The 18,081-nt window shown below is 37.9% G+C and overlaps 1 protein-coding gene across 1 annotated transcript in view; it reads left to right on the top strand.

The window, feature by feature from the left end:
- UTP20 (UTP20 small subunit processome component) overlaps window positions 1-18,081 on the top strand; it is an 88,286-nt gene that overhangs the window by 50,350 nt on the left and 19,855 nt on the right. Inside the window, exons 30-43 of the mRNA XM_045826501.1 lie at window positions 2,216-2,433; window positions 2,933-3,077; window positions 4,136-4,223; window positions 6,292-6,435; window positions 6,554-6,604; window positions 6,713-6,865; window positions 8,383-8,538; window positions 8,865-9,005; window positions 9,447-9,584; window positions 12,514-12,653; window positions 12,900-12,982; window positions 15,647-15,936; window positions 17,317-17,456; window positions 17,678-17,834. Of these exons, the coding sequence (XP_045682457.1) occupies window positions 2,216-2,433; window positions 2,933-3,077; window positions 4,136-4,223; window positions 6,292-6,435; window positions 6,554-6,604; window positions 6,713-6,865; window positions 8,383-8,538; window positions 8,865-9,005; window positions 9,447-9,584; window positions 12,514-12,653; window positions 12,900-12,982; window positions 15,647-15,936; window positions 17,317-17,456; window positions 17,678-17,834 (2,044 nt within the window). The remainder of the gene's footprint in view (window positions 1-2,215; window positions 2,434-2,932; window positions 3,078-4,135; window positions 4,224-6,291; window positions 6,436-6,553; window positions 6,605-6,712; window positions 6,866-8,382; window positions 8,539-8,864; window positions 9,006-9,446; window positions 9,585-12,513; window positions 12,654-12,899; window positions 12,983-15,646; window positions 15,937-17,316; window positions 17,457-17,677; window positions 17,835-18,081) is intronic.

Genomic DNA, 18,081 nt, shown 5'->3' with positions numbered 1-18,081 from the left:
TTGAGTGTTTGCAGTATTTATGATTCTAAAAAGGAAAAAAAAATAGATAAAATAACATTTTGCAATTTAATGTAAAGTTGGAAAGCATTTTTTATCAAGACTTGTACATGCTTCCTATTTTTACAGTTTCATTAAACCTTAAAAATCAGAAGTACTATAACTGATAGGGATCTTCTTCCATTGGTTAATAATTGGGTCAGCAGTTTGATTTGGCCTGGCAAGTGGAAAATCAGAATGTGAAACACGGCAGATAGTGAAATCAGCACATAAATATTACCGTTTTCTGTGTGCTTGCTTAGAAATAAAAGCTGGTTTGTAATTGGCATTCTTTGTTCTTTTCCCAGTTCCCATTTAAAGTCAGAAAAATTTCACAAGCTTTTTAGATGTTTCTGCGTGTCTTCTAATCTTTGTAAAGTGCCATTGAACCATACATACAGTTGTCATGCAGGATGTTCGTTTATGACAAAGGCTGTGTACAGAGCCTGTATCTACTGATGGTTCAGAGATGCTGTGTTACAAACCAAATACATATTTACTGAGAAGTGTGGGAACTTCTCAATAAAGGAATATCCCATAAGACTATCAACTAATTTCTCCCAAGAAACCTTACAGGAAAGAAGGGGCTGGAAAGAAGTATTCAAAGTCATGAAAGGCAAAGGCCTACATCCAAGATTACTCTATCCAGCAAATCTTTCATTTAGAATGGAAGGGCAGATAAAGTGCTTCTCAGATAAGGTCAAGTTAAAGGAGTTCATCATCACTAACCATGCCATTATTATATGAAATTGTTAAAGGGGCTAATCTAAGAAAAAAAAGATGATCAGAAACTACAAACAGTAAAATGACAACAAACTCATAACTGTCAACAACCAAAATAAAAAAAATAAAAGCAAACTAAGCAAACAACTAGAGCAGGAACAGAATCACAGAAATAAAGATCACATGGAGGGTTATCAGTGGGGAGGGGGAAGGGGAGAATGGGGGAAAAGGTGCAGGGAATAAGAAGCATAAATAGTAGGTACAAAATAGACAGGGGGAGGTTAAGAATAGTATAGGAAATGGAGAAGCCAAAGGACTTATGTGTACGACCCATGAGCATGAACTAAATGGGGGGAGTGCTGAGAGAAGAGGGGAATAAAGGGGAGAAAAAAATGGGACAACTGTAATAGCGTAATCAATAAAATATACTAACAAATAAAATAAAACTTTGAAAAAAAAGAAAGCAGTTCTGTTACCTTTTCTGCTTGAAAAAAATTTAAGACAACTATACGTAATGGTTAAGAGTAGTCTCTGAAGCCACACAAACCTAGGTCCAAGACCTAGCACCACTGTGTGTTCTTTGGCAAAGTTGGCCTTCCTGAGCCTCGGTTTTGCCACCTGTAAAATGGAAAGAATATGGAAAGTGTCTTCCTTGGTGCCTGTCCATACTATGCCCAGTATCTGTTGGACAAAAATGTTTGAAGAATATCTCTTAGAACTTTTCTATCAGTGTGTTAAAGTGCCTGAGCTCTTTTTCCAGTAATGATGAATTTTTCAGGTTGACCTTCCTACTAGTAGCATTGGATCTCCAACTGTAAAACAACTGCTGATTGGCCCTTGGCTGGAACGCCTTTGTGCCCTCTGTGCAGTCTATGGGCCAGGGTGCTCTCGTCCCTTGTGAGTCTTTCAGTATTGGGGATGAACTCATTCATCTCCCCTGACAGATCTCTGAACAATGCATATCCTGACACAGCAAATGTTTCTTTTGGTCTCTACCCCTAATTCCCATGTTGTAGTACATTTGTGTGAGTGTACAAATATTCACATTCTAGAAGGCTTACAGTGGAAAATACAGCCTGTCTTCAATATCTTTGTTTTATAAAGGGCTTTGACTTGGAGATTTGTGGTTCAAATCTCAGCTCTACCACTTGTTAGCTCAGTGGCTTTGGACAAGTCTTTTTCCTCATCTGGAATGTAGAGGTAATGACACTACCTCAGAGATCTGATGAGGATTAGATGAGAAAAGTACATAAAGTACCTAAGTATATATGTTTGTAAGGTGCCTAAAATAACTATCCCTCAAATTTTAGATTTTACAGTAATATCCCTTTTGAGTATCTATTAATGTTCACAAACACATCTATTTGTTAAACTCAATATAAAAATTCACGTGGAAGATGTTTTTAAAAATAAGTACTGAGAAATAAGATGACAATTTCAGTATTTTTTCTTGCAGATATTTCCCTTTTCTAGCTAAACAGAAACCTGGGCACCCAGAATGTGATATCCTGCTCAATGTTTTTGCGATTCTCTCAGCAAAGAACCTCTCCGAAGCAACGGCCAGTATTGTGATGGACATAGCCGATGACCTTCTCTCCCTGCCAGACTTTGAGCCCACGGACACAGTCTCGAGCCTGCCCGTGACGGGATGTGTGTTCCCAGAGAGTGCAGATGGTATGTGTGCCGCACAAAGCAGATGATTCCTAGACTGTGGAGGTCGCGTTTTCCCTCAGGAAGGAAAATTTGACTCTTTGAATAACTTATGCTATTAAGTTTCTTTTCTCTAACAATTTACACAAACTGAGTTTTCTTTGCCGTGGTCGAAATTCAGGTTACTTAGGCTCCAGAAAGCTCAGCTGTCCTCCAGGCCATCATCAGATGCTTTCCAATGCCGGGTCTGAGTCCTTCCCGCCGTGTTGTCCTGCCGGCTCTCCCACCGCTGCCAGAAATGGTTTAAATAACGCCTCGGGGTGTCTTATACACATCTGTCGTTTAGCCAGCGATGCAGCTGCTTATTCTAAGAAAAAAGTTACTTAGTCTTTAGAGTTGAAGTTTATTAAATTTTCACAGTAGTTGAGTGCCTTTCCTTGTCTGTCATGATGAAGATAGCGTTCAGTTATCTTCTAAGAGAATAGTTAATTAAAACCAAAACATTTGTCACTGTGTATTTCAGAGTGTATCACAGTAGGAGGACGATTAATTCTACCTCATGTACCTGCACTTCTCCAGTATCTCAGCAAAACCACAATAAGTGCAGAGAAAGTGAAGAAGAAAAAGAACAGGACACAAGTCAGTAAGGAACTTGGCATTCTTTCCAAGTAAGTGATACATGTCCTTAAAAGATAACATTACCATCCATGGTTTTATTTTAAGTTAGTGTAGAGTTCTGTTTCTCTGCTGGAGTATTAATTAGAAATCTTTTATGGCATCTGCCTTCATTTAACTAAAAAAAGTGAATGGACTGCAGAGTTCTAAAATAGACTAATCTGCTTAATTTGCCTTTGCGTGTTCAGTTAAAATTTTGAGTTACATGAAAGAACAGTTCTGTTTCAAGTAGATCTCACAAGGGTCTTTTACAATTCTCTTGGGCAATAGACCTAATAGTATATATAATTATGATTTCTATAAAGTGCAAGGTTGGTAAACCTGAGTACAAAAATATGATTGTACCTTAAGCTGTAATTGTTTTAGGACTTAGTTGTTGAGAGTTTATTTTATTTTTTTGTTACTCTCAGCAACAACAAAATGTGTTAGAATCTTCCAGAAACTTCTTTTAAATATTTTATTTATACTGCTGTATTTCAAAGTTCCGCAGAGAGTGGGGACCACACTAAACACACTCATTAAGTTTTATCACAGGCCATGGTGGTGCAAAGATGATGACAGATTAGGCACCAGAAAGACCAGTGTTGGAAAGACCTGCTCTGCCGCTGCCCTGCTGGGTGACTCGACCTCTCTGGGTCTCGGCTTTCTCTGGGGAAAGTGGAGCTCAGAAACCCTTCATTGTAGAGCTGTGGTGGGAGTTACATTGTACTGCTTTACATATTCTTAAACAAATCTTGGCATTTAAAAGTTACTTCCTTGAACTAAGAAATGACTAATTGCCAGAAAAGCTCTGGCCTTTACCCTAATCCTAATCCACCTACACAGTCAGATGTTACAAAAGCAACAGAATAGCCTGAGCCTACAGCTGGAGAGAAGGAGCACCGCTCGCTCACTACCACTACCGAGTGAAACTTTTTATACGTGCACACACACTTCAGCGTCGCCTGTGCCTTTCTTTCCTCCCTGATGTTTGTCTACAAAAAGTAACTCCTTAGAGAAATACTCCTAGTTTGTGTACTTTTCTTACCTACCGGTTTTTTTCCTTCTCCAGGATCAGCAAACTAATGAAAGACAAAGAACAGAGTTCTCTGCTCATTACACTCTTGCTTCCTTTCCTCCACCGTGGCAACGTCCCTCAGGTATAAACGCGTAGGGGATGGACTGTGTCTGTGAAGTGGCACTTCATTAGGTTTATTTGTGAACAGTAATTTTATCAGTTAGGTTCTATGATGTGTTTATCTCAAAGTATTTGTGAAAAGACTTTAAATAGAAATATAAAACTGAGAATAGAAGAGAAAAATTGGGACAGAGTCGGGAATGCAGGCAGGCAGGAACGTGGAGACATCACCATCTACCGTAACAGTAAAATTGTTAGCCCGTTGTTTTCCTCTGTTTAGCTTCTCATCCATTTCAGGATTTTTTTTTCCCTGTCTGACTTCGAAGAGTAACAAATCTGGAACCTAAGAAGTGCATTGTGTCATCTTAAACATGGATCACAGTGGCAAAGCTGAATGAAAAGTCAGGCTATTCTAGTATTTAGATACAGCTAAGAGCTTCTGACGTGATTTTTTTTTAAAGATTTTATTTATTTATTTTTAGAGTGGGAAGGGAGGGAGAGAGAGAGAGAGAGAGAAACATCAGTGTGCTGTTGCTGGGGGTTATAGCCTGCAACCCAGGCATGTACCCTGGCTAGGAATCGAACCTGCGACACTTTGGGTCACAGCCCGAGCTCAATCCACTGAGCTACGCCAGCCAGATTCTGACGTGATTTTTAAACCCTAGTTCAGACTTGATTCAAAGAGTCTCCCTGTGGCCCGCACTCGTCTGTGAGGCCTCAGTAGTGACACTCACATCCGTTATGGCATAATCATTCAGTGCAGCAGACCACGGGTGTGGAGACAATCTGAGGCCTGTATTTTTCTTTAGCAAGCTCATGTTTCTTGGCTGTTTTTTTGCTTTACAGTAGAAGAAAGTTTGTTTCAAAACCATGCTTATTTTCTATTAGAATTAAAGGAAGAAATTGTTAATGGACATTGTGGGTTTTATGTTAAATTGTCTAAAAACTCTTAAAAGGCTATGGAATAACTTTTCCAATAACTAGTTTTACTTCTTATTCCTAATTATTTTTTAAATTTAATCTTTATTGATTTTTTCCAATACCATTTACTCCCCTTATACCCCCTCCCCCAGCAGTGACCACCCTGTTGTCCATGTCCGTAAGTCCTTTTTCCTTTTTGCTCAATCCCTCCACCCCAGCCTCCCTGCCCCCCACTAGCTGTCATCTGCCCTCCCTCCATCTGTGTATGCATCTGTCTCTGTTTTTGCTTGTTAGTTCAGTTTGTTCATTAGATTCCATATGTGAGTAAAATTATATGGTGTTTGTCTTCCTCTTACTGGCTCATTTCACTTAGCATAATGTTCTCCGGTTCCATCTATACTGTCGTAAAGGGTAAAAATTTTTTATGGCCAAATACTATTCCATTGTGTAAATATCCTATTGTTGTTTTATCCTCTCATTTACTGATGACTAATGGACACTTGGACTGTTTCCATATCTTGGCAATTGTTAATAATGCCGCCATGACCACAGGGGTGCTTATGTTCTCTTGAATTAGTGTTTTAGGTTCCTTCAGATATATTTCCAGAAGTGGAATTGCTGGGTCAAAAGACAGATTTGTTTTTAATTTTTTGAGGTATCTCCATACTGCTTTCCACGGTGGCTGCACCAGTCTGCATACCCACCAACAGTACATGAGGGTTCCCCTTTCTCCACATCCTCGCCAGCACTTGTTGTTTGTTGATTTATTGATGATAGCCGTTCTGACAGGTGTGAGGTGTTATCTCATTGTGGTTATAACTTGCATTTCTCTGATGATTAGTGACGTTGAGCATCTTTTCATATGTGTACTGGCCATCTGTATGTCATTTTTGGAGCAGTGTCTGTTCGGGTCCTTTACACATGTTTTAATTGGGTTGTTTGTTTTTTTGGTGTTGAGTTTTGTAAGTACTTTATAAATTTTGGGTACTAACCCCTTATCAGATATATAGGCAAATATGTTCTCCCTTTCTGTGGGTCTTTTTATTTTGTTGATTGTTTCCTTTGCTGTGCACATAATTATTTCTTTTCTGTGCTGTAATGTATTAAAGCCAAGTTGACCAGTTTTATAAATTACTGAAATATAATTTTTCTTAATATTCCTTCTTAAGGATACAGAGGTGGATATTCTAGTGACAATACAAAACCTATTAAAACATTGTCTGGAGCCTACAAGCTTCCTCAAGCCTCTAGCAAAACTCTTCTCAGTTATTAAGAACAAGCTGTCAAGACAATTGCTTTGCACAATTTTCCAGGTCTGTGATATTCATTTTTACTCTGAATCACCTCTGTGAGTGGGAGCAGAGAATTGACAGGAGGTGGGCAGAAAAGTTAAGGTTTTATTCACTAATACACTGTTTCCATTCCTTTTAGACTCTTTCTGATTTCGAAAGTGGGTTAAAATATATCACTGATGTTGTCAAGGTAAGAAAGAAAATCTTATTTCACTTCTGTTTCAATAATGCTGTCAATTTTGTTTATTTAAGGTTTATATGCCTTCACTTAATATGGTTTCAATGGCATTTCTCATAGCTCAATGCCTTTGATCAAAGACATCTCGATGACATCAACTTCGATGTCCGCTTCTCAGCGTTCCAGACCATCACCGCCTACATCAAAGAGATGCAGACTGTGGATGTTAACTACCTCATTCCAGTGATGCACAATTGTTTCTATAATCTGGAGGTAGGTGTTTATAGCTAAACTTTGTGAATTGTGTGTTTTTTTTAATGTTTTGATAATACAACTACATGATCTAATTTCTTAATCTGTGTTTTGAGGAGGACAAGGGTTTTTTAATATAAAATTTCTTTTAGTTGCAGAATATTCCTGATTGTTACTTGCATGATTTGAAAGACTAAGATTTTGAATAAAATATATGGAAGTCAGAAAGCTGTGTATTAGAATAGAGGAATCCTTAGAGGCAGAAATTAAATTAGGGGTAACCAGTGGCTCCTGGGAGAGGGAGGGATGGGGAGTGAGTGACGCTTATTGGTACAGAGTTTCTGTGGGGGATGACGAAAATGTTCTGAAGTTATCCCTGCTGGTGTAGCTCAGTTGGTTGGAGCATCATCCAGTAACTGAAAGGTTGCAGGTTCAACTCCTGGTCAGGACATATACCTAGGTTGTAGGTTCAGTCCCTGATCCAGGTGCCTATGGAAGGCAGCCAAATCGATGCTTCTCTCTCACAGTGATGTTTCTCTCTCCCTTCCTCTCTTCCTAAAAAGCAATGAAAAAAAATGTCCTCAGGTGAGGATAAAAAAATGTTCTGAATTTAGATAGTGGTGATGGTTATACTGAATATACTAAAAACTGCTAAATTGTACTCTTTAAAAGGGTAAATTTTATGGTATGTCAGTTATATCTCAGTTTTTCAAAGTTACGTAGCTAAGTATTTGACAGTTTTGTCTCTCACATTGATATAGTAGAAATAAAAGGAGGTGAGACTATATAAGGTTCCATGTTGCTGAACTGAACTGAGACCCCAAACCAGTGGAAATGAAGTCCTTAATTAATGGTTAATCATATAATGGCATCAGTAATTTCTTTGTGGTATTTTATAGTTATTCATTTGATATTAAGGATTGTCTGATGTATGAAAAAGTAATCTCACCATTTGGGTCTCATTCTCTATATATCATGTTCAGTTTAACACAAGGAATTCTTTGTTTATTTGTGTGTTTTTGTTTTTGTTTTCATTTTCAAAAGGGGGGGTTCTTTTTTTTTTTTGGTTTTCTCCAACACAAGGAATTCTAAATTGCTGCCTGTTTGGCAGACTTAGAAATACTTTCCCTGTACTCACTGCCTGCATTCTCAAACCAGGAACTCAAGTGCAACTAACCAGAATTATAACCAGCCACCTCTGTCATTTTCAGTGATCATCTAACACTGAATATTAAAAACAGTTTACTGAACCTTTTACTGTTTGCTTTGAGAAGTCAAATTAATTAAAAAGTCTGTGTCATAGTATTTTCTGAAATGGGGCGACACGTCTCAGCAAGCATGGCACTTCAAAGTCATTTACTGTGTCCCTCACAACCCTGTGTTTGGTTCTTCTTAAGGGGTGAAGTCCTCGTGGGGCAGTGCTTAGTAGGAATTTTTATATGGCGCAGTGGCAGAATTTTGTGAACTTGTTCATTATGAGAATATTCCTTATTATATTTAGTTACATGGAATAATTTGGATGTTTTTCTAATTTCCAGTTAGGAGACATGTCATTAAGTGATAATGCCAGCATGTGCTTAATGAGTATCATCAAAAAGCTAGCTGCCTTGAACGTCACGGAGAAAGATTACAGAGAAATCATTCATCGTTCGCTCCTGGAGAAACTGAGGAGAGGATTGAAGAGCCCGACAGAGGTATCGGGCTTTGCAGTTACTTTATTTTTATGTACTTCTTACTGTCTGTGGTTTTTTGTTATGCCTTTGTTTTTCCCTGCTTTTTCTGTTTAGAAAAGCAGTCAGCCTTGGTATATTTCATTAAAATAGTCGATTGTGTAAAAATATTTACCACATATTTGGGGGTGGGAATGGAAAGAGCAATCACTTTGTGATTTTATGTAGTTTGTTTATACCGTGGGAATGTTTTACTTCGTAAAAAAATTTAATGGCTGAGTTTCTTTGTATTATCCAGGAAGCAAATTCTTTTTAAAATAAGTTTTCTTTTCTCAATTTGGTATTTGCAGAGTGTTCAACAGGATTATACCACACTGCTTTCTTGTTTAATTCAAACCTTTCCAAATCAGCCAGAATTTAAAGACTTGGTGCAGCTCACTGACTGCCATGACCCAGAAATGGACTTCTTTGAGAATATGAAGCACATTCAGGTAGAAGACACTGCCGCTTTTTAACCCCTGCCTATAAAATAAGCATTGCAAACTGTCCTGTCTCATTTAAAAAGATATATTTTAACTTGTCAAAAAGTTGTGAGCATCTCATTCCTTGGTCTTCATGATATCAGCCAACTTTGCGTAGGGGAGGGTCATTTCCTGGAGTCTGATTTCCTTGGTGGTATCACAACCTGCAATAATAGTGTTACCTTTCTCTGCCATTTCTAAAAGAAGTTTAAATGTTTGGCGATCCATTGTTAAGCAAATGCTAAGGATTATGTCTCCGGAATCAAGTCAAGGCACAGGTGTTTGCTCATGTAACACATAGACTGTATTTCACCCCTTAATCTTTCCATGCAGAAGGAACACGATACTGAAATGGAGCCGGTTGTAGGTGAGATTACTCAGTAACTGATTCATATTTTATCTAACTCATAGATCCACAGAAGAGCAAGAGCCCTGAAGAAACTGGCAAAACAACTAATGGAAGGCAAAATCATGCTGTCCTCTAAATCCCTCCAGAATTACATCATGCCTTATGCCATGACTCCAGTTTTTGATGAGAAAATGCTCAAGGTAGGGCATCAGATCCAGAAACCGGTAACCCTCTTCCCGTGCTATGCCACGCTTTCCAAAGTGCAGGTGGGGGATGGAATCTGAATTTCGTGGCATCTAAACTGACGATGTCACCTCAGCTAGAGGCTTGGGACAGTTCCGAAGCCCTGTGGATGGTACATGGCACATAGTCATTGCTCTGTAAGTGGTGGTTATATTTTTATTTTTGCTATTATTAGCTCACGGGAGGCCAACCATAGAATATTTCCCCTGTTAGAAGTGATCACATTACTAAGGCAGCATACTTTTTAATTTTGTATCATAGAGCTTAAACTCCAGTGATCAGTAGAGTAGTTGTCTTCCCAAATGGCTCATGAGAAATGAAATAAAACAATAGCTACCATTTCTGTAGCACTGCACCAGTTACAGGCACTATGGTAAGTGCTTGACTACGTAATATTACTTCTTCCTCACCACAGCTCAACCCTGTTTGGTCCAGACTGTTATCACTGTTTCATAAGAGAGTAAAATGAGAGTGAGGTTATGTAACCTCTGAGACATGCAGTTTCAGACCCAGTGTTTGAACTTAGAACTACTTTCACCATTATGCTGCATAGTGCATAGAATAGAATAGTGTTTGGCAAACAGTAAGGACTTGATAAATATTTATTGGTTGAATAGATTAAGGAAAGATAGTACCCAGATATTTAAATCTAATTGAGGTAATATCAGGACTTGTGGCTTAAATTTATACTTTTATTAATTACATAGTCTTATACAAGGATATATTTGCTCTGTTGTTTCAGGGTATTAAAAAATGTTTTAAAAATTACCTAAGTAAATAAAGGAATATTCCCTTAAATTCCAGTTAAAAGAATCAGTAAGCACAACCACTCGGGGTCTGATGGCAATAAAATAGGGAAGAGGGGTAGGTGGGAAAAGAAATTATAGTTAGGTTTGGCCAGCTTTAGTATCATATATATTTTAGTAGTCTTTTTTTTTTAACCTGTTTGTGACTTTACATTTAAAGTTGTTTTCTAGTAAGATAGCTTTTTTATCCAGTCTGACAATCTCTGCCTTTTCATTGGTTTTCGACCATCTACATTCAACATGGTGATTAATATGATTGGGTTTAAGTTGGTGGTCTTGTTGGTTATTTTTCCCTTGTCCCAATTTGTTTTCCTTTTCTTCTACCTTGTATCGGATCAGTTGGCTATTATTTAAAGATTTGGTTTCCTCTCTTCCTGTTTATTAGTTATCATTGTATAGGTTTTACCCCTACATTAGATTTAAACCACTCACACAATAAATGCATTGCTACTTTTGCTTTAAACAGTTGTCTTTCAAAGACATCTTTTAAAATAAGGAAAAGATCTTTATTATTTGCTTACATATTTACATCCAGATAGTAATCCTGTATCATTTTACTTCTGAAAGGAAGACTTCCTTTAATTTTTTCGTGGTACAGTTCTGCTGGTGATGAATTCTTTCAGTGTTTGTCTTTTCTCACCTTTGCTTTTGGGAGATAATGTTTCAGGGTTTTTCCTCCCAGTACTATGAAAATAATGCTCTGCTGTCTTCTGGGTTACATAATTTCCCACGAGAAGTCATTCTTATCTCTGTTTTTTCCAAGTGTAATGTATTTTTTGCTTTTCCTGGCTGCCTTTAAATTTTTCTCCTTATCACTCATCTTAAGTCATTTGATTACAATGTGTCTTACTGTAGTTTCCTTCATGTTTCTTGTGCGTGAAGTGAATTTAGCTTTTTGGATTTATGGATTTGTACTGTTCATCAAACTTCAAAAGTTTGGGTCATTATTTTTTCAAAGATATTTTTGGGTTCCCTTCTTGCCTTGGGAGACCCCATGTATATTAGGCCACTCCAAGTTGTCCATAACTCGTTTAAGCTCTTTCCTTAAATATTTTGTTACAGTTTTCATTTTGTTTTGTTTTCTATTGCTGTGTCTTCAAGTACACTAATCTTTTCTTCCATACTACCTTATGTGCTTTTAATTCCATCTGCATATTATCCCTCCCAAATTGTTTTTTCCATTTCCAGAAGTTCAGTTTGGGCCTTTTTTATACCTTACATGTTTCTCCTCAGTATGCTCATGTTTTTCTCTCCATTCTTGATCATATGGAATAAAATTATGTCAGTTGTCTTACTGCCTTCACCTTCTAAGTCTATCACCCCGGTCATCCCTGGGTCTATTTCTATTAGTTGGTATTTTTCTTCTCATTAGAGATGATTTTTCTCCTACTTTCTACACCCGTGCAGCTTTCCTGTCTGTGTAGCTCTCTCCTCTCTGGTACGTAGGCCTGTGGACTCTGACAGCTATTTCCCCAGCTCTGCCTCCTTCACACGGGACGGGGCCTTTCTGGGTTTCCCTTCCTGGCTGTGACCTGACCGTTCTCTCCACACGGTGACTGGGTGATTGCAAGGTGTGCTCTTCATTTGTTACTCTTCCTGCCAGGGACACTGTCCCGCACTGTGTGGTAACTAAAGTCTGAAAACCGTTGTTTCGTATGTTTTTGTTTGCTTTTCTAGTTTAAGGTGTGAGAGCAAATCCTGTTACTATTCTCCGTCATGGCAGGAAAGCGAGGTCTTCAAGGAGTGTGCTTTTGAATGTTGAGCAGTGCAGAATATAGTTAACTTGGGCATCTGTCAAGTTTTCCACATTGAATTAATTTCAATCACAGTCTGTGGGCTTGAACCAATCAGAGAGGCCTGAGTAAGCTCAAAATGTGTTAATATTCTTTTAATGAAAGGACGGTGGCATTTCTTTAATGGACAGCATTTTTTTCTCAAGGGTGGAAATAGAGTCTAGTTTGAGCATTCTTTTCTATAATTGCAAATCACCTTTTGTCTAAGCTTTTTAATGTACAAAGTTACCTCTGTATTTTATTTGCAAATGCCTTCTTTATGCTGATGCTCTTGGTTTGTTTTACAGCATGAAAATATAACCATCGCTGCCACAGAGATCATTGGAGCTGTGTGCAGACATCTCCCGTGGTCAGCGTATTTATATTACTTGAAACATTTCATTCATGTCTTACAGACAGGGCAGGTCAATCAAAAGTTGGGTGTCAGGTATAGTCAAGCTTCTTATTTTTGTTATATTTTTAAAATGTAAATTTTTTATTTTCTCAAATAGTCTTTCTGTAATCTAATTTTACATTTTATTATTGAGGTGATGGTAATGTTTGTTAAAGTCAAAAATACCATAAACTGGTAAAAATAATTTTGATGTTTTTATATCTTTGAATTACTTCTCCTTTTAATCATCAAATGATATTATTAAACAACCAAGTATTTCTGTGTACCTTTTCTTAACAGCTTGCTAGTGATAGTGTTAGACGCATTCCACTTTGACCACAAAACTCTTGAAGAACAAATGAGAAAAATTCAGAATGAAGAAAGTAAGTTTTTAAAACTTCCTTAAACTAGATTTTTATTTTGTGTTTGGATAATTTATGCTAATGAAGTAAAGATTACAAAATTCAACTTATTCCTCTTTTTTCGCTCTTATAGCAATGACCAGTGAATGAGTCAGGTAGAAGTTAAAATGAATATTTTGAGTATACTTGTAAAAACTTATTTAACAATAGAGAAGGCCAGTCTAAACTGTATAGGTGAAAAAATCTGAGCTATAGATTATTTACATAGAAATCCAGTAGTATTGCATTCATGTTTAAAAAGATTATTTAGCAATGAATGCAAAAATGTGTAAGAAAAGAATTAAAAATTAGTGTAAGAATTAATGAAATATGAAATAGATACAATAAGAAAGGATCCTCAAACTAAAAATAAGTATTTGACAAGATTATAAATGGACCAGTCACTGTAAATGGAAGGCATAATAATATCAGGAACTTTAAAAGGTCACAATTAAATGAAAAGGTAAAATATATTATGATCTTTGTATTTACAAAGTTGAGTACTTGACTGAAATGTACAAAATGTAAGAAAAATAAAATTTAAAAACTGGCTTCAGAAGAAATAGAAAATCTGGATGGACATATAACCACTAAAGGAATTAAATTGGTTGTTAAAAACCTTCTCCTGTGAAAATGCTAGCCTCAGACTGTTCTATAGGCAACTTCTGCAAATGTTCAAGCACTGAGTCATTTCAGCCTTAACACCAGCTCTTTCAGGTGATTGAAAGAGGGCATACTCCACTAACTCAGGAAGTTGTAATAACTGGTTGATGGAATTTAACACATTAGCATACAAAAATATTGGTCATCTAAATTGACAAAAGGGAAACTTTTGATTAAATTTAGTATCTACCTGGCTGGCATAGCTCACTGGATTGAGTGTGGGCTGTGAACCAAAGGGTTGCCAGTTCGATTCCTAGTCAGGGCACCTGCCTGAGTTGCAGGCCAGGTCCCCAGTGGGGGCCATGTGAGAGACAACCACACATTGATATTTCTCTCCCTCCCTTCCCCTCTCTAAAAAATAAGTAAATAAAATCTTTAAAAATAAATAAAAATAAGTTCAATATCTACGTGTTATAAAAGCACTTATCAAGCAAGGAATAAATAACATGTATTTAACCTATTAAAAGATGCCTTTTAAAAATCTAATGCAACATCATAGTTAGTAGTAAAGGTTTAAAAGACTTTGCTTTAAAGCCAGAGTGAGGCAAGGACCTGCCACTGCTGCTTATATCAAGTATCAAACTAGCAGTTCTAGCCAGCACAGAAAAATAAGGAAAAGAATGGATACTTAGGCAGGCCAAAGTATGTATCCTGATTGTTTGGGGTAAAAAGGTTGAAATATTCTGGCCCTCAGTTTGCATTTCTCCAACATTCTAACTCAAAATTTTCTAATTCTTTGATTCATGGCAAAATCATTCTAGAACCACAGTAATGAACAGAGAAGGTGATTTGGTGTGTAGGAACCATTCGTGCTTTAAACAGTGCACTAGAGCCCTTTCACAGTTTACCTTTAGCCAGTTGAATCTGCATTTTGCAATTTTGCATAAATAGAAACTTAAACATTTAAAATAATTAATTGGCTTAACTGTTTCTTTTCTTCTTAGATATTCTGAAGTTTAAAGCACTTTTTTGAGCTCCTACTGTGAGCTGGGATTTTATAGACACTGTGTCATTTGTTCTCATAAGAACCTTAGTTACTGGGTACCCAGTATGTTTGACAGGAGAAATTAAGGTTCAGAAATGCAAAGTAACTTTCCCAAAGCTACACAACCAGTAGGCAAAACAGACTAATAGCTTCCATTTTGGGAAAGTCAGTGAAGTGTCAGAACCATATAGCGTCCGGCACCTTTTTTATTACAAAATCATAGACATGTAATTCTGTAACATAACAATGTCACACTCAAGCATACCATATGACATTTTAGGTGAAATGTTCAAATTAATACTATAAATTACTACATCCATATTACTACCCTACCAGCCACACTCAAGCAGGCGTTACTTCTGCCGGACCCTGTATTCTAGACGCATTATAGACTTTATCGCATTTAATCCTCACGATAGCCTTACAGGGTCGATGCTGTCTCCATTTTACTGGTGAAGACTCCAGAGCCCTGGGGGTTAAGTTAACTACTGACTGTAGTCACAGGGCTGGTTAGCAGAGCCACAGCTGGACGCCATCCACGATACTGGGCTGCGGGACTTTCTTTAATAAACAGAACCCCATAGTACAGAGCATTTCTGCATGAGAACTGACGGCTGCCAGTGTGATTTTCATGCTTGTGAATGTAGGTTTTTACTGTCAGAAACCGCCAACCGCAGTACTTTGGAAGCTTTCCTTTCGCTTAAGATCCTCCTCCCCTACTAACCTTCCTGTGTGTTCCCAAAGATCACACTCTTTTATAATTGTCAGTGTACTTGTCTCCCTTCTTCATTAGACTAAACTCTGAGGAAGCAAAAAACAGACAGACAGATGGACAAAAACCCATAACCCTCCCATTGACTGTGGTTTCCTCAGCACTTAGCTTGCTGTAATTGGTGACTAGATATTTTTTATTGGATGTTGGTAGAAAAGACTGCTCAACCCAAGTGTGTTGTTTCCTTATTTGACTTAAGGTGACTTTTGTCGTTTACTAAACATAGACACAACAGAAGTGATTGGGTTACCAGAGCCCGAAGCCATGGAATTAGAGCTTTCGGGTGAGGAGGAGATGGAAACTCCATGTGAGAGTGTGTCAGGCCACATCGAAGGACCAGGACACCCTGACCCAGTCGATTGTGAAGGAACGCCAGCGAAGGGAACCGAGTGTACCACCGAGTCCTCCTCCTGCCTTCCGAAGAATAAGGAAGAATTGGAGAGAACGATTAAAAATATCCAAGGAGCCATAACAGGGGATATCCTGCCCAGGCTACACAAGTGCCTGGCATCTACGGTAATCACTGTGTCTGGGGCCCTGCAGGTCTGTGTGAACTGGGGTGTTTGCAGGGCCCTGTCAGCCTTAGGCTCCGAACTGTTGATTGACTTCAGCTTTTGGATTTTCTTTAATCTCAACCTTTCACGATTCACCTTCTTTCTCGTCTTGTCATCTTCAGGTTCATCTGCTGCAACTGGGCAGTAGTGTTCCTTCTTCATTATCATTTTCATATGGTAGACATAGGCTTTTTTATCTCTGAAGTAGGTGGTGAGATGACTCCCATTTCTAAAACAGGTGATTAAAATTAGAGTCTCTTTCCCTTTTTTACTTCTTGGCCACTTCTCTCCTGTTCAAAATTATCTCCCCCCTGGCTAACAGGGTGCGTTTAGCAGTGGATCCTCATGAAGCCAGAGCCCTTCCTACTAAGTGTAAAACATGGGTTAACTGTGGCCCTGGCCTTGAATCTGGCCTGCAGCCTGTTTTTGTGCATGGAATTTTATTGGAACACACTTACGCTTATTTATTTACATATAGTCTAATTCTGCTTTTGCATTACCACAGCAGAGTTGAATCGTTCCAACAGAAAGCAAACAAAAAATACTTACTGTCTGACTCTCTAAGAAAAACTTTTGCCAGCCCCTGGTGTAGAATATTGACTTGGTCATTCTATATTTTAGTAAGCAATCTTATTTGAAACACTGTATTTCTTATGTACCAGCAGTGTCACTCAAATACTTGAAAGTCCCAACTGATAAAAATTTTGTATGAGTTCTATATATTTCACAGCAGTTGTAACCCACATTAGTAAAAACTTGGCTTTATTACTTTTCTGGTTGTTCCTCTGTAAAAACATTTGTGTTTTTACTATTTATACATTTCTTAGAGGCTTATTCTTAAATTCCATAATTTAGGGTTTTTTTTTACTTTATTTTTAATGTTGACACTATTACAGATGTCCCCATTTTCTCCCCCTTTGCCCACCTCCACCCAGTCCCTGCTAACCCTTCCCTCTGGCCATCACCACACTGTTGTCTGTGAGTTATACATACATGTTTCCTAGCTGATCCCTTCGCCTTCTTTCATCCAGCCCCCTCCCTCCCTCTCCCCGCTGACAGCTGTCAGTCTGTTCCATGAATCTGTGCCTGTTTCTGTTTTGTTCATCAGTTTATTGTGATTGTTAGGTTCCACATAGAAGTGACATCATATGGTATTTGTCTTTCTCTGATTGGTTTATTTCACTTAGCATCATAATCTGCAGGTCTGTTTTTTAAGGCATTATACTTAAAAATGGACATAAGCTATATTAAAAGAGCTTATCTTTCAAATGAAAGGTTGCGGTATTGGTAGGTCCCTGATCCACTTACTTCAATTTTACTTTAACCTGATTTCTTCTCACAGACTAAAAGGGAAGAAGAACACAAGCTCATAAAATCCAAGGTTGTGAATGATGAGGAGGTGGTTCGAGTTCCTTTAGCTTTTGCCATGGTTAAACTGATGCATTCCCTTCCACGAGAAGTTATGGAAACTAATCTGCCAAGGTGTGTTGTGTTACAGTTGGAAAAGTTTCGCGAACTCAAACATTGGTTCTTTCTTCCTGACTTTTGAATCTCTTTTATCAGGAAGAAGAGAAGCACTGTCATAATTTGCTGTGGTTTATAATCCTGATTGGGAGTGTGGGGATATGGGCAATTAAGAAAGAAAAGGGTCTTAATACTTTATGTGCTTACTTGTTTTTATTTGTCACTTTTTAATTTTCTAGTGTTTTGCTGAAAGTGTGTGCCCTTCTCAAGAATAGAGCACAAGAAGTCAGAGACATTGCACGCAGCACTCTTTCGAAAATAATAGAAGATTTGGGTGTGCACTACCTACAATATATTTTAAAAGAATTACAGACTACCCTTGTCCGCGGATATCAGGTAAACTGCATCATGTGCCTCATTTTCCAGTTGGATTGGAGTTTACGTGTGTGCAGTTCGAACACTAAGTCACGGTGCCTTGGGCCAGTCTTCAGTATGGCTGATCTGCCGAGGTAGCAATCAAGAAGAGTCAGAGGTTTCTAATCAGCATTTTAAAAAGCTCCTATATTTGATTTTTGCAAAAACTATAGGTCTAGGTTACATAACCTGTCATTTGCTCTTAAGTCACAGTATCAAGTTCTGCATT

Source organism: Phyllostomus hastatus, unplaced genomic scaffold (genome assembly GCF_019186645.2).
Source record: "Phyllostomus hastatus isolate PE091 unplaced genomic scaffold, TTU_PhHast_1.1 phas_scaffold_755, whole genome shotgun sequence".
In the NCBI taxonomy this organism is placed as follows: Eukaryota; Metazoa; Chordata; class Mammalia; order Chiroptera; family Phyllostomidae; genus Phyllostomus; species Phyllostomus hastatus.
The sequence above is the reverse complement of the archived record's forward strand: the minus strand, read 5'-3'. Positions and strand labels throughout refer to the sequence as shown.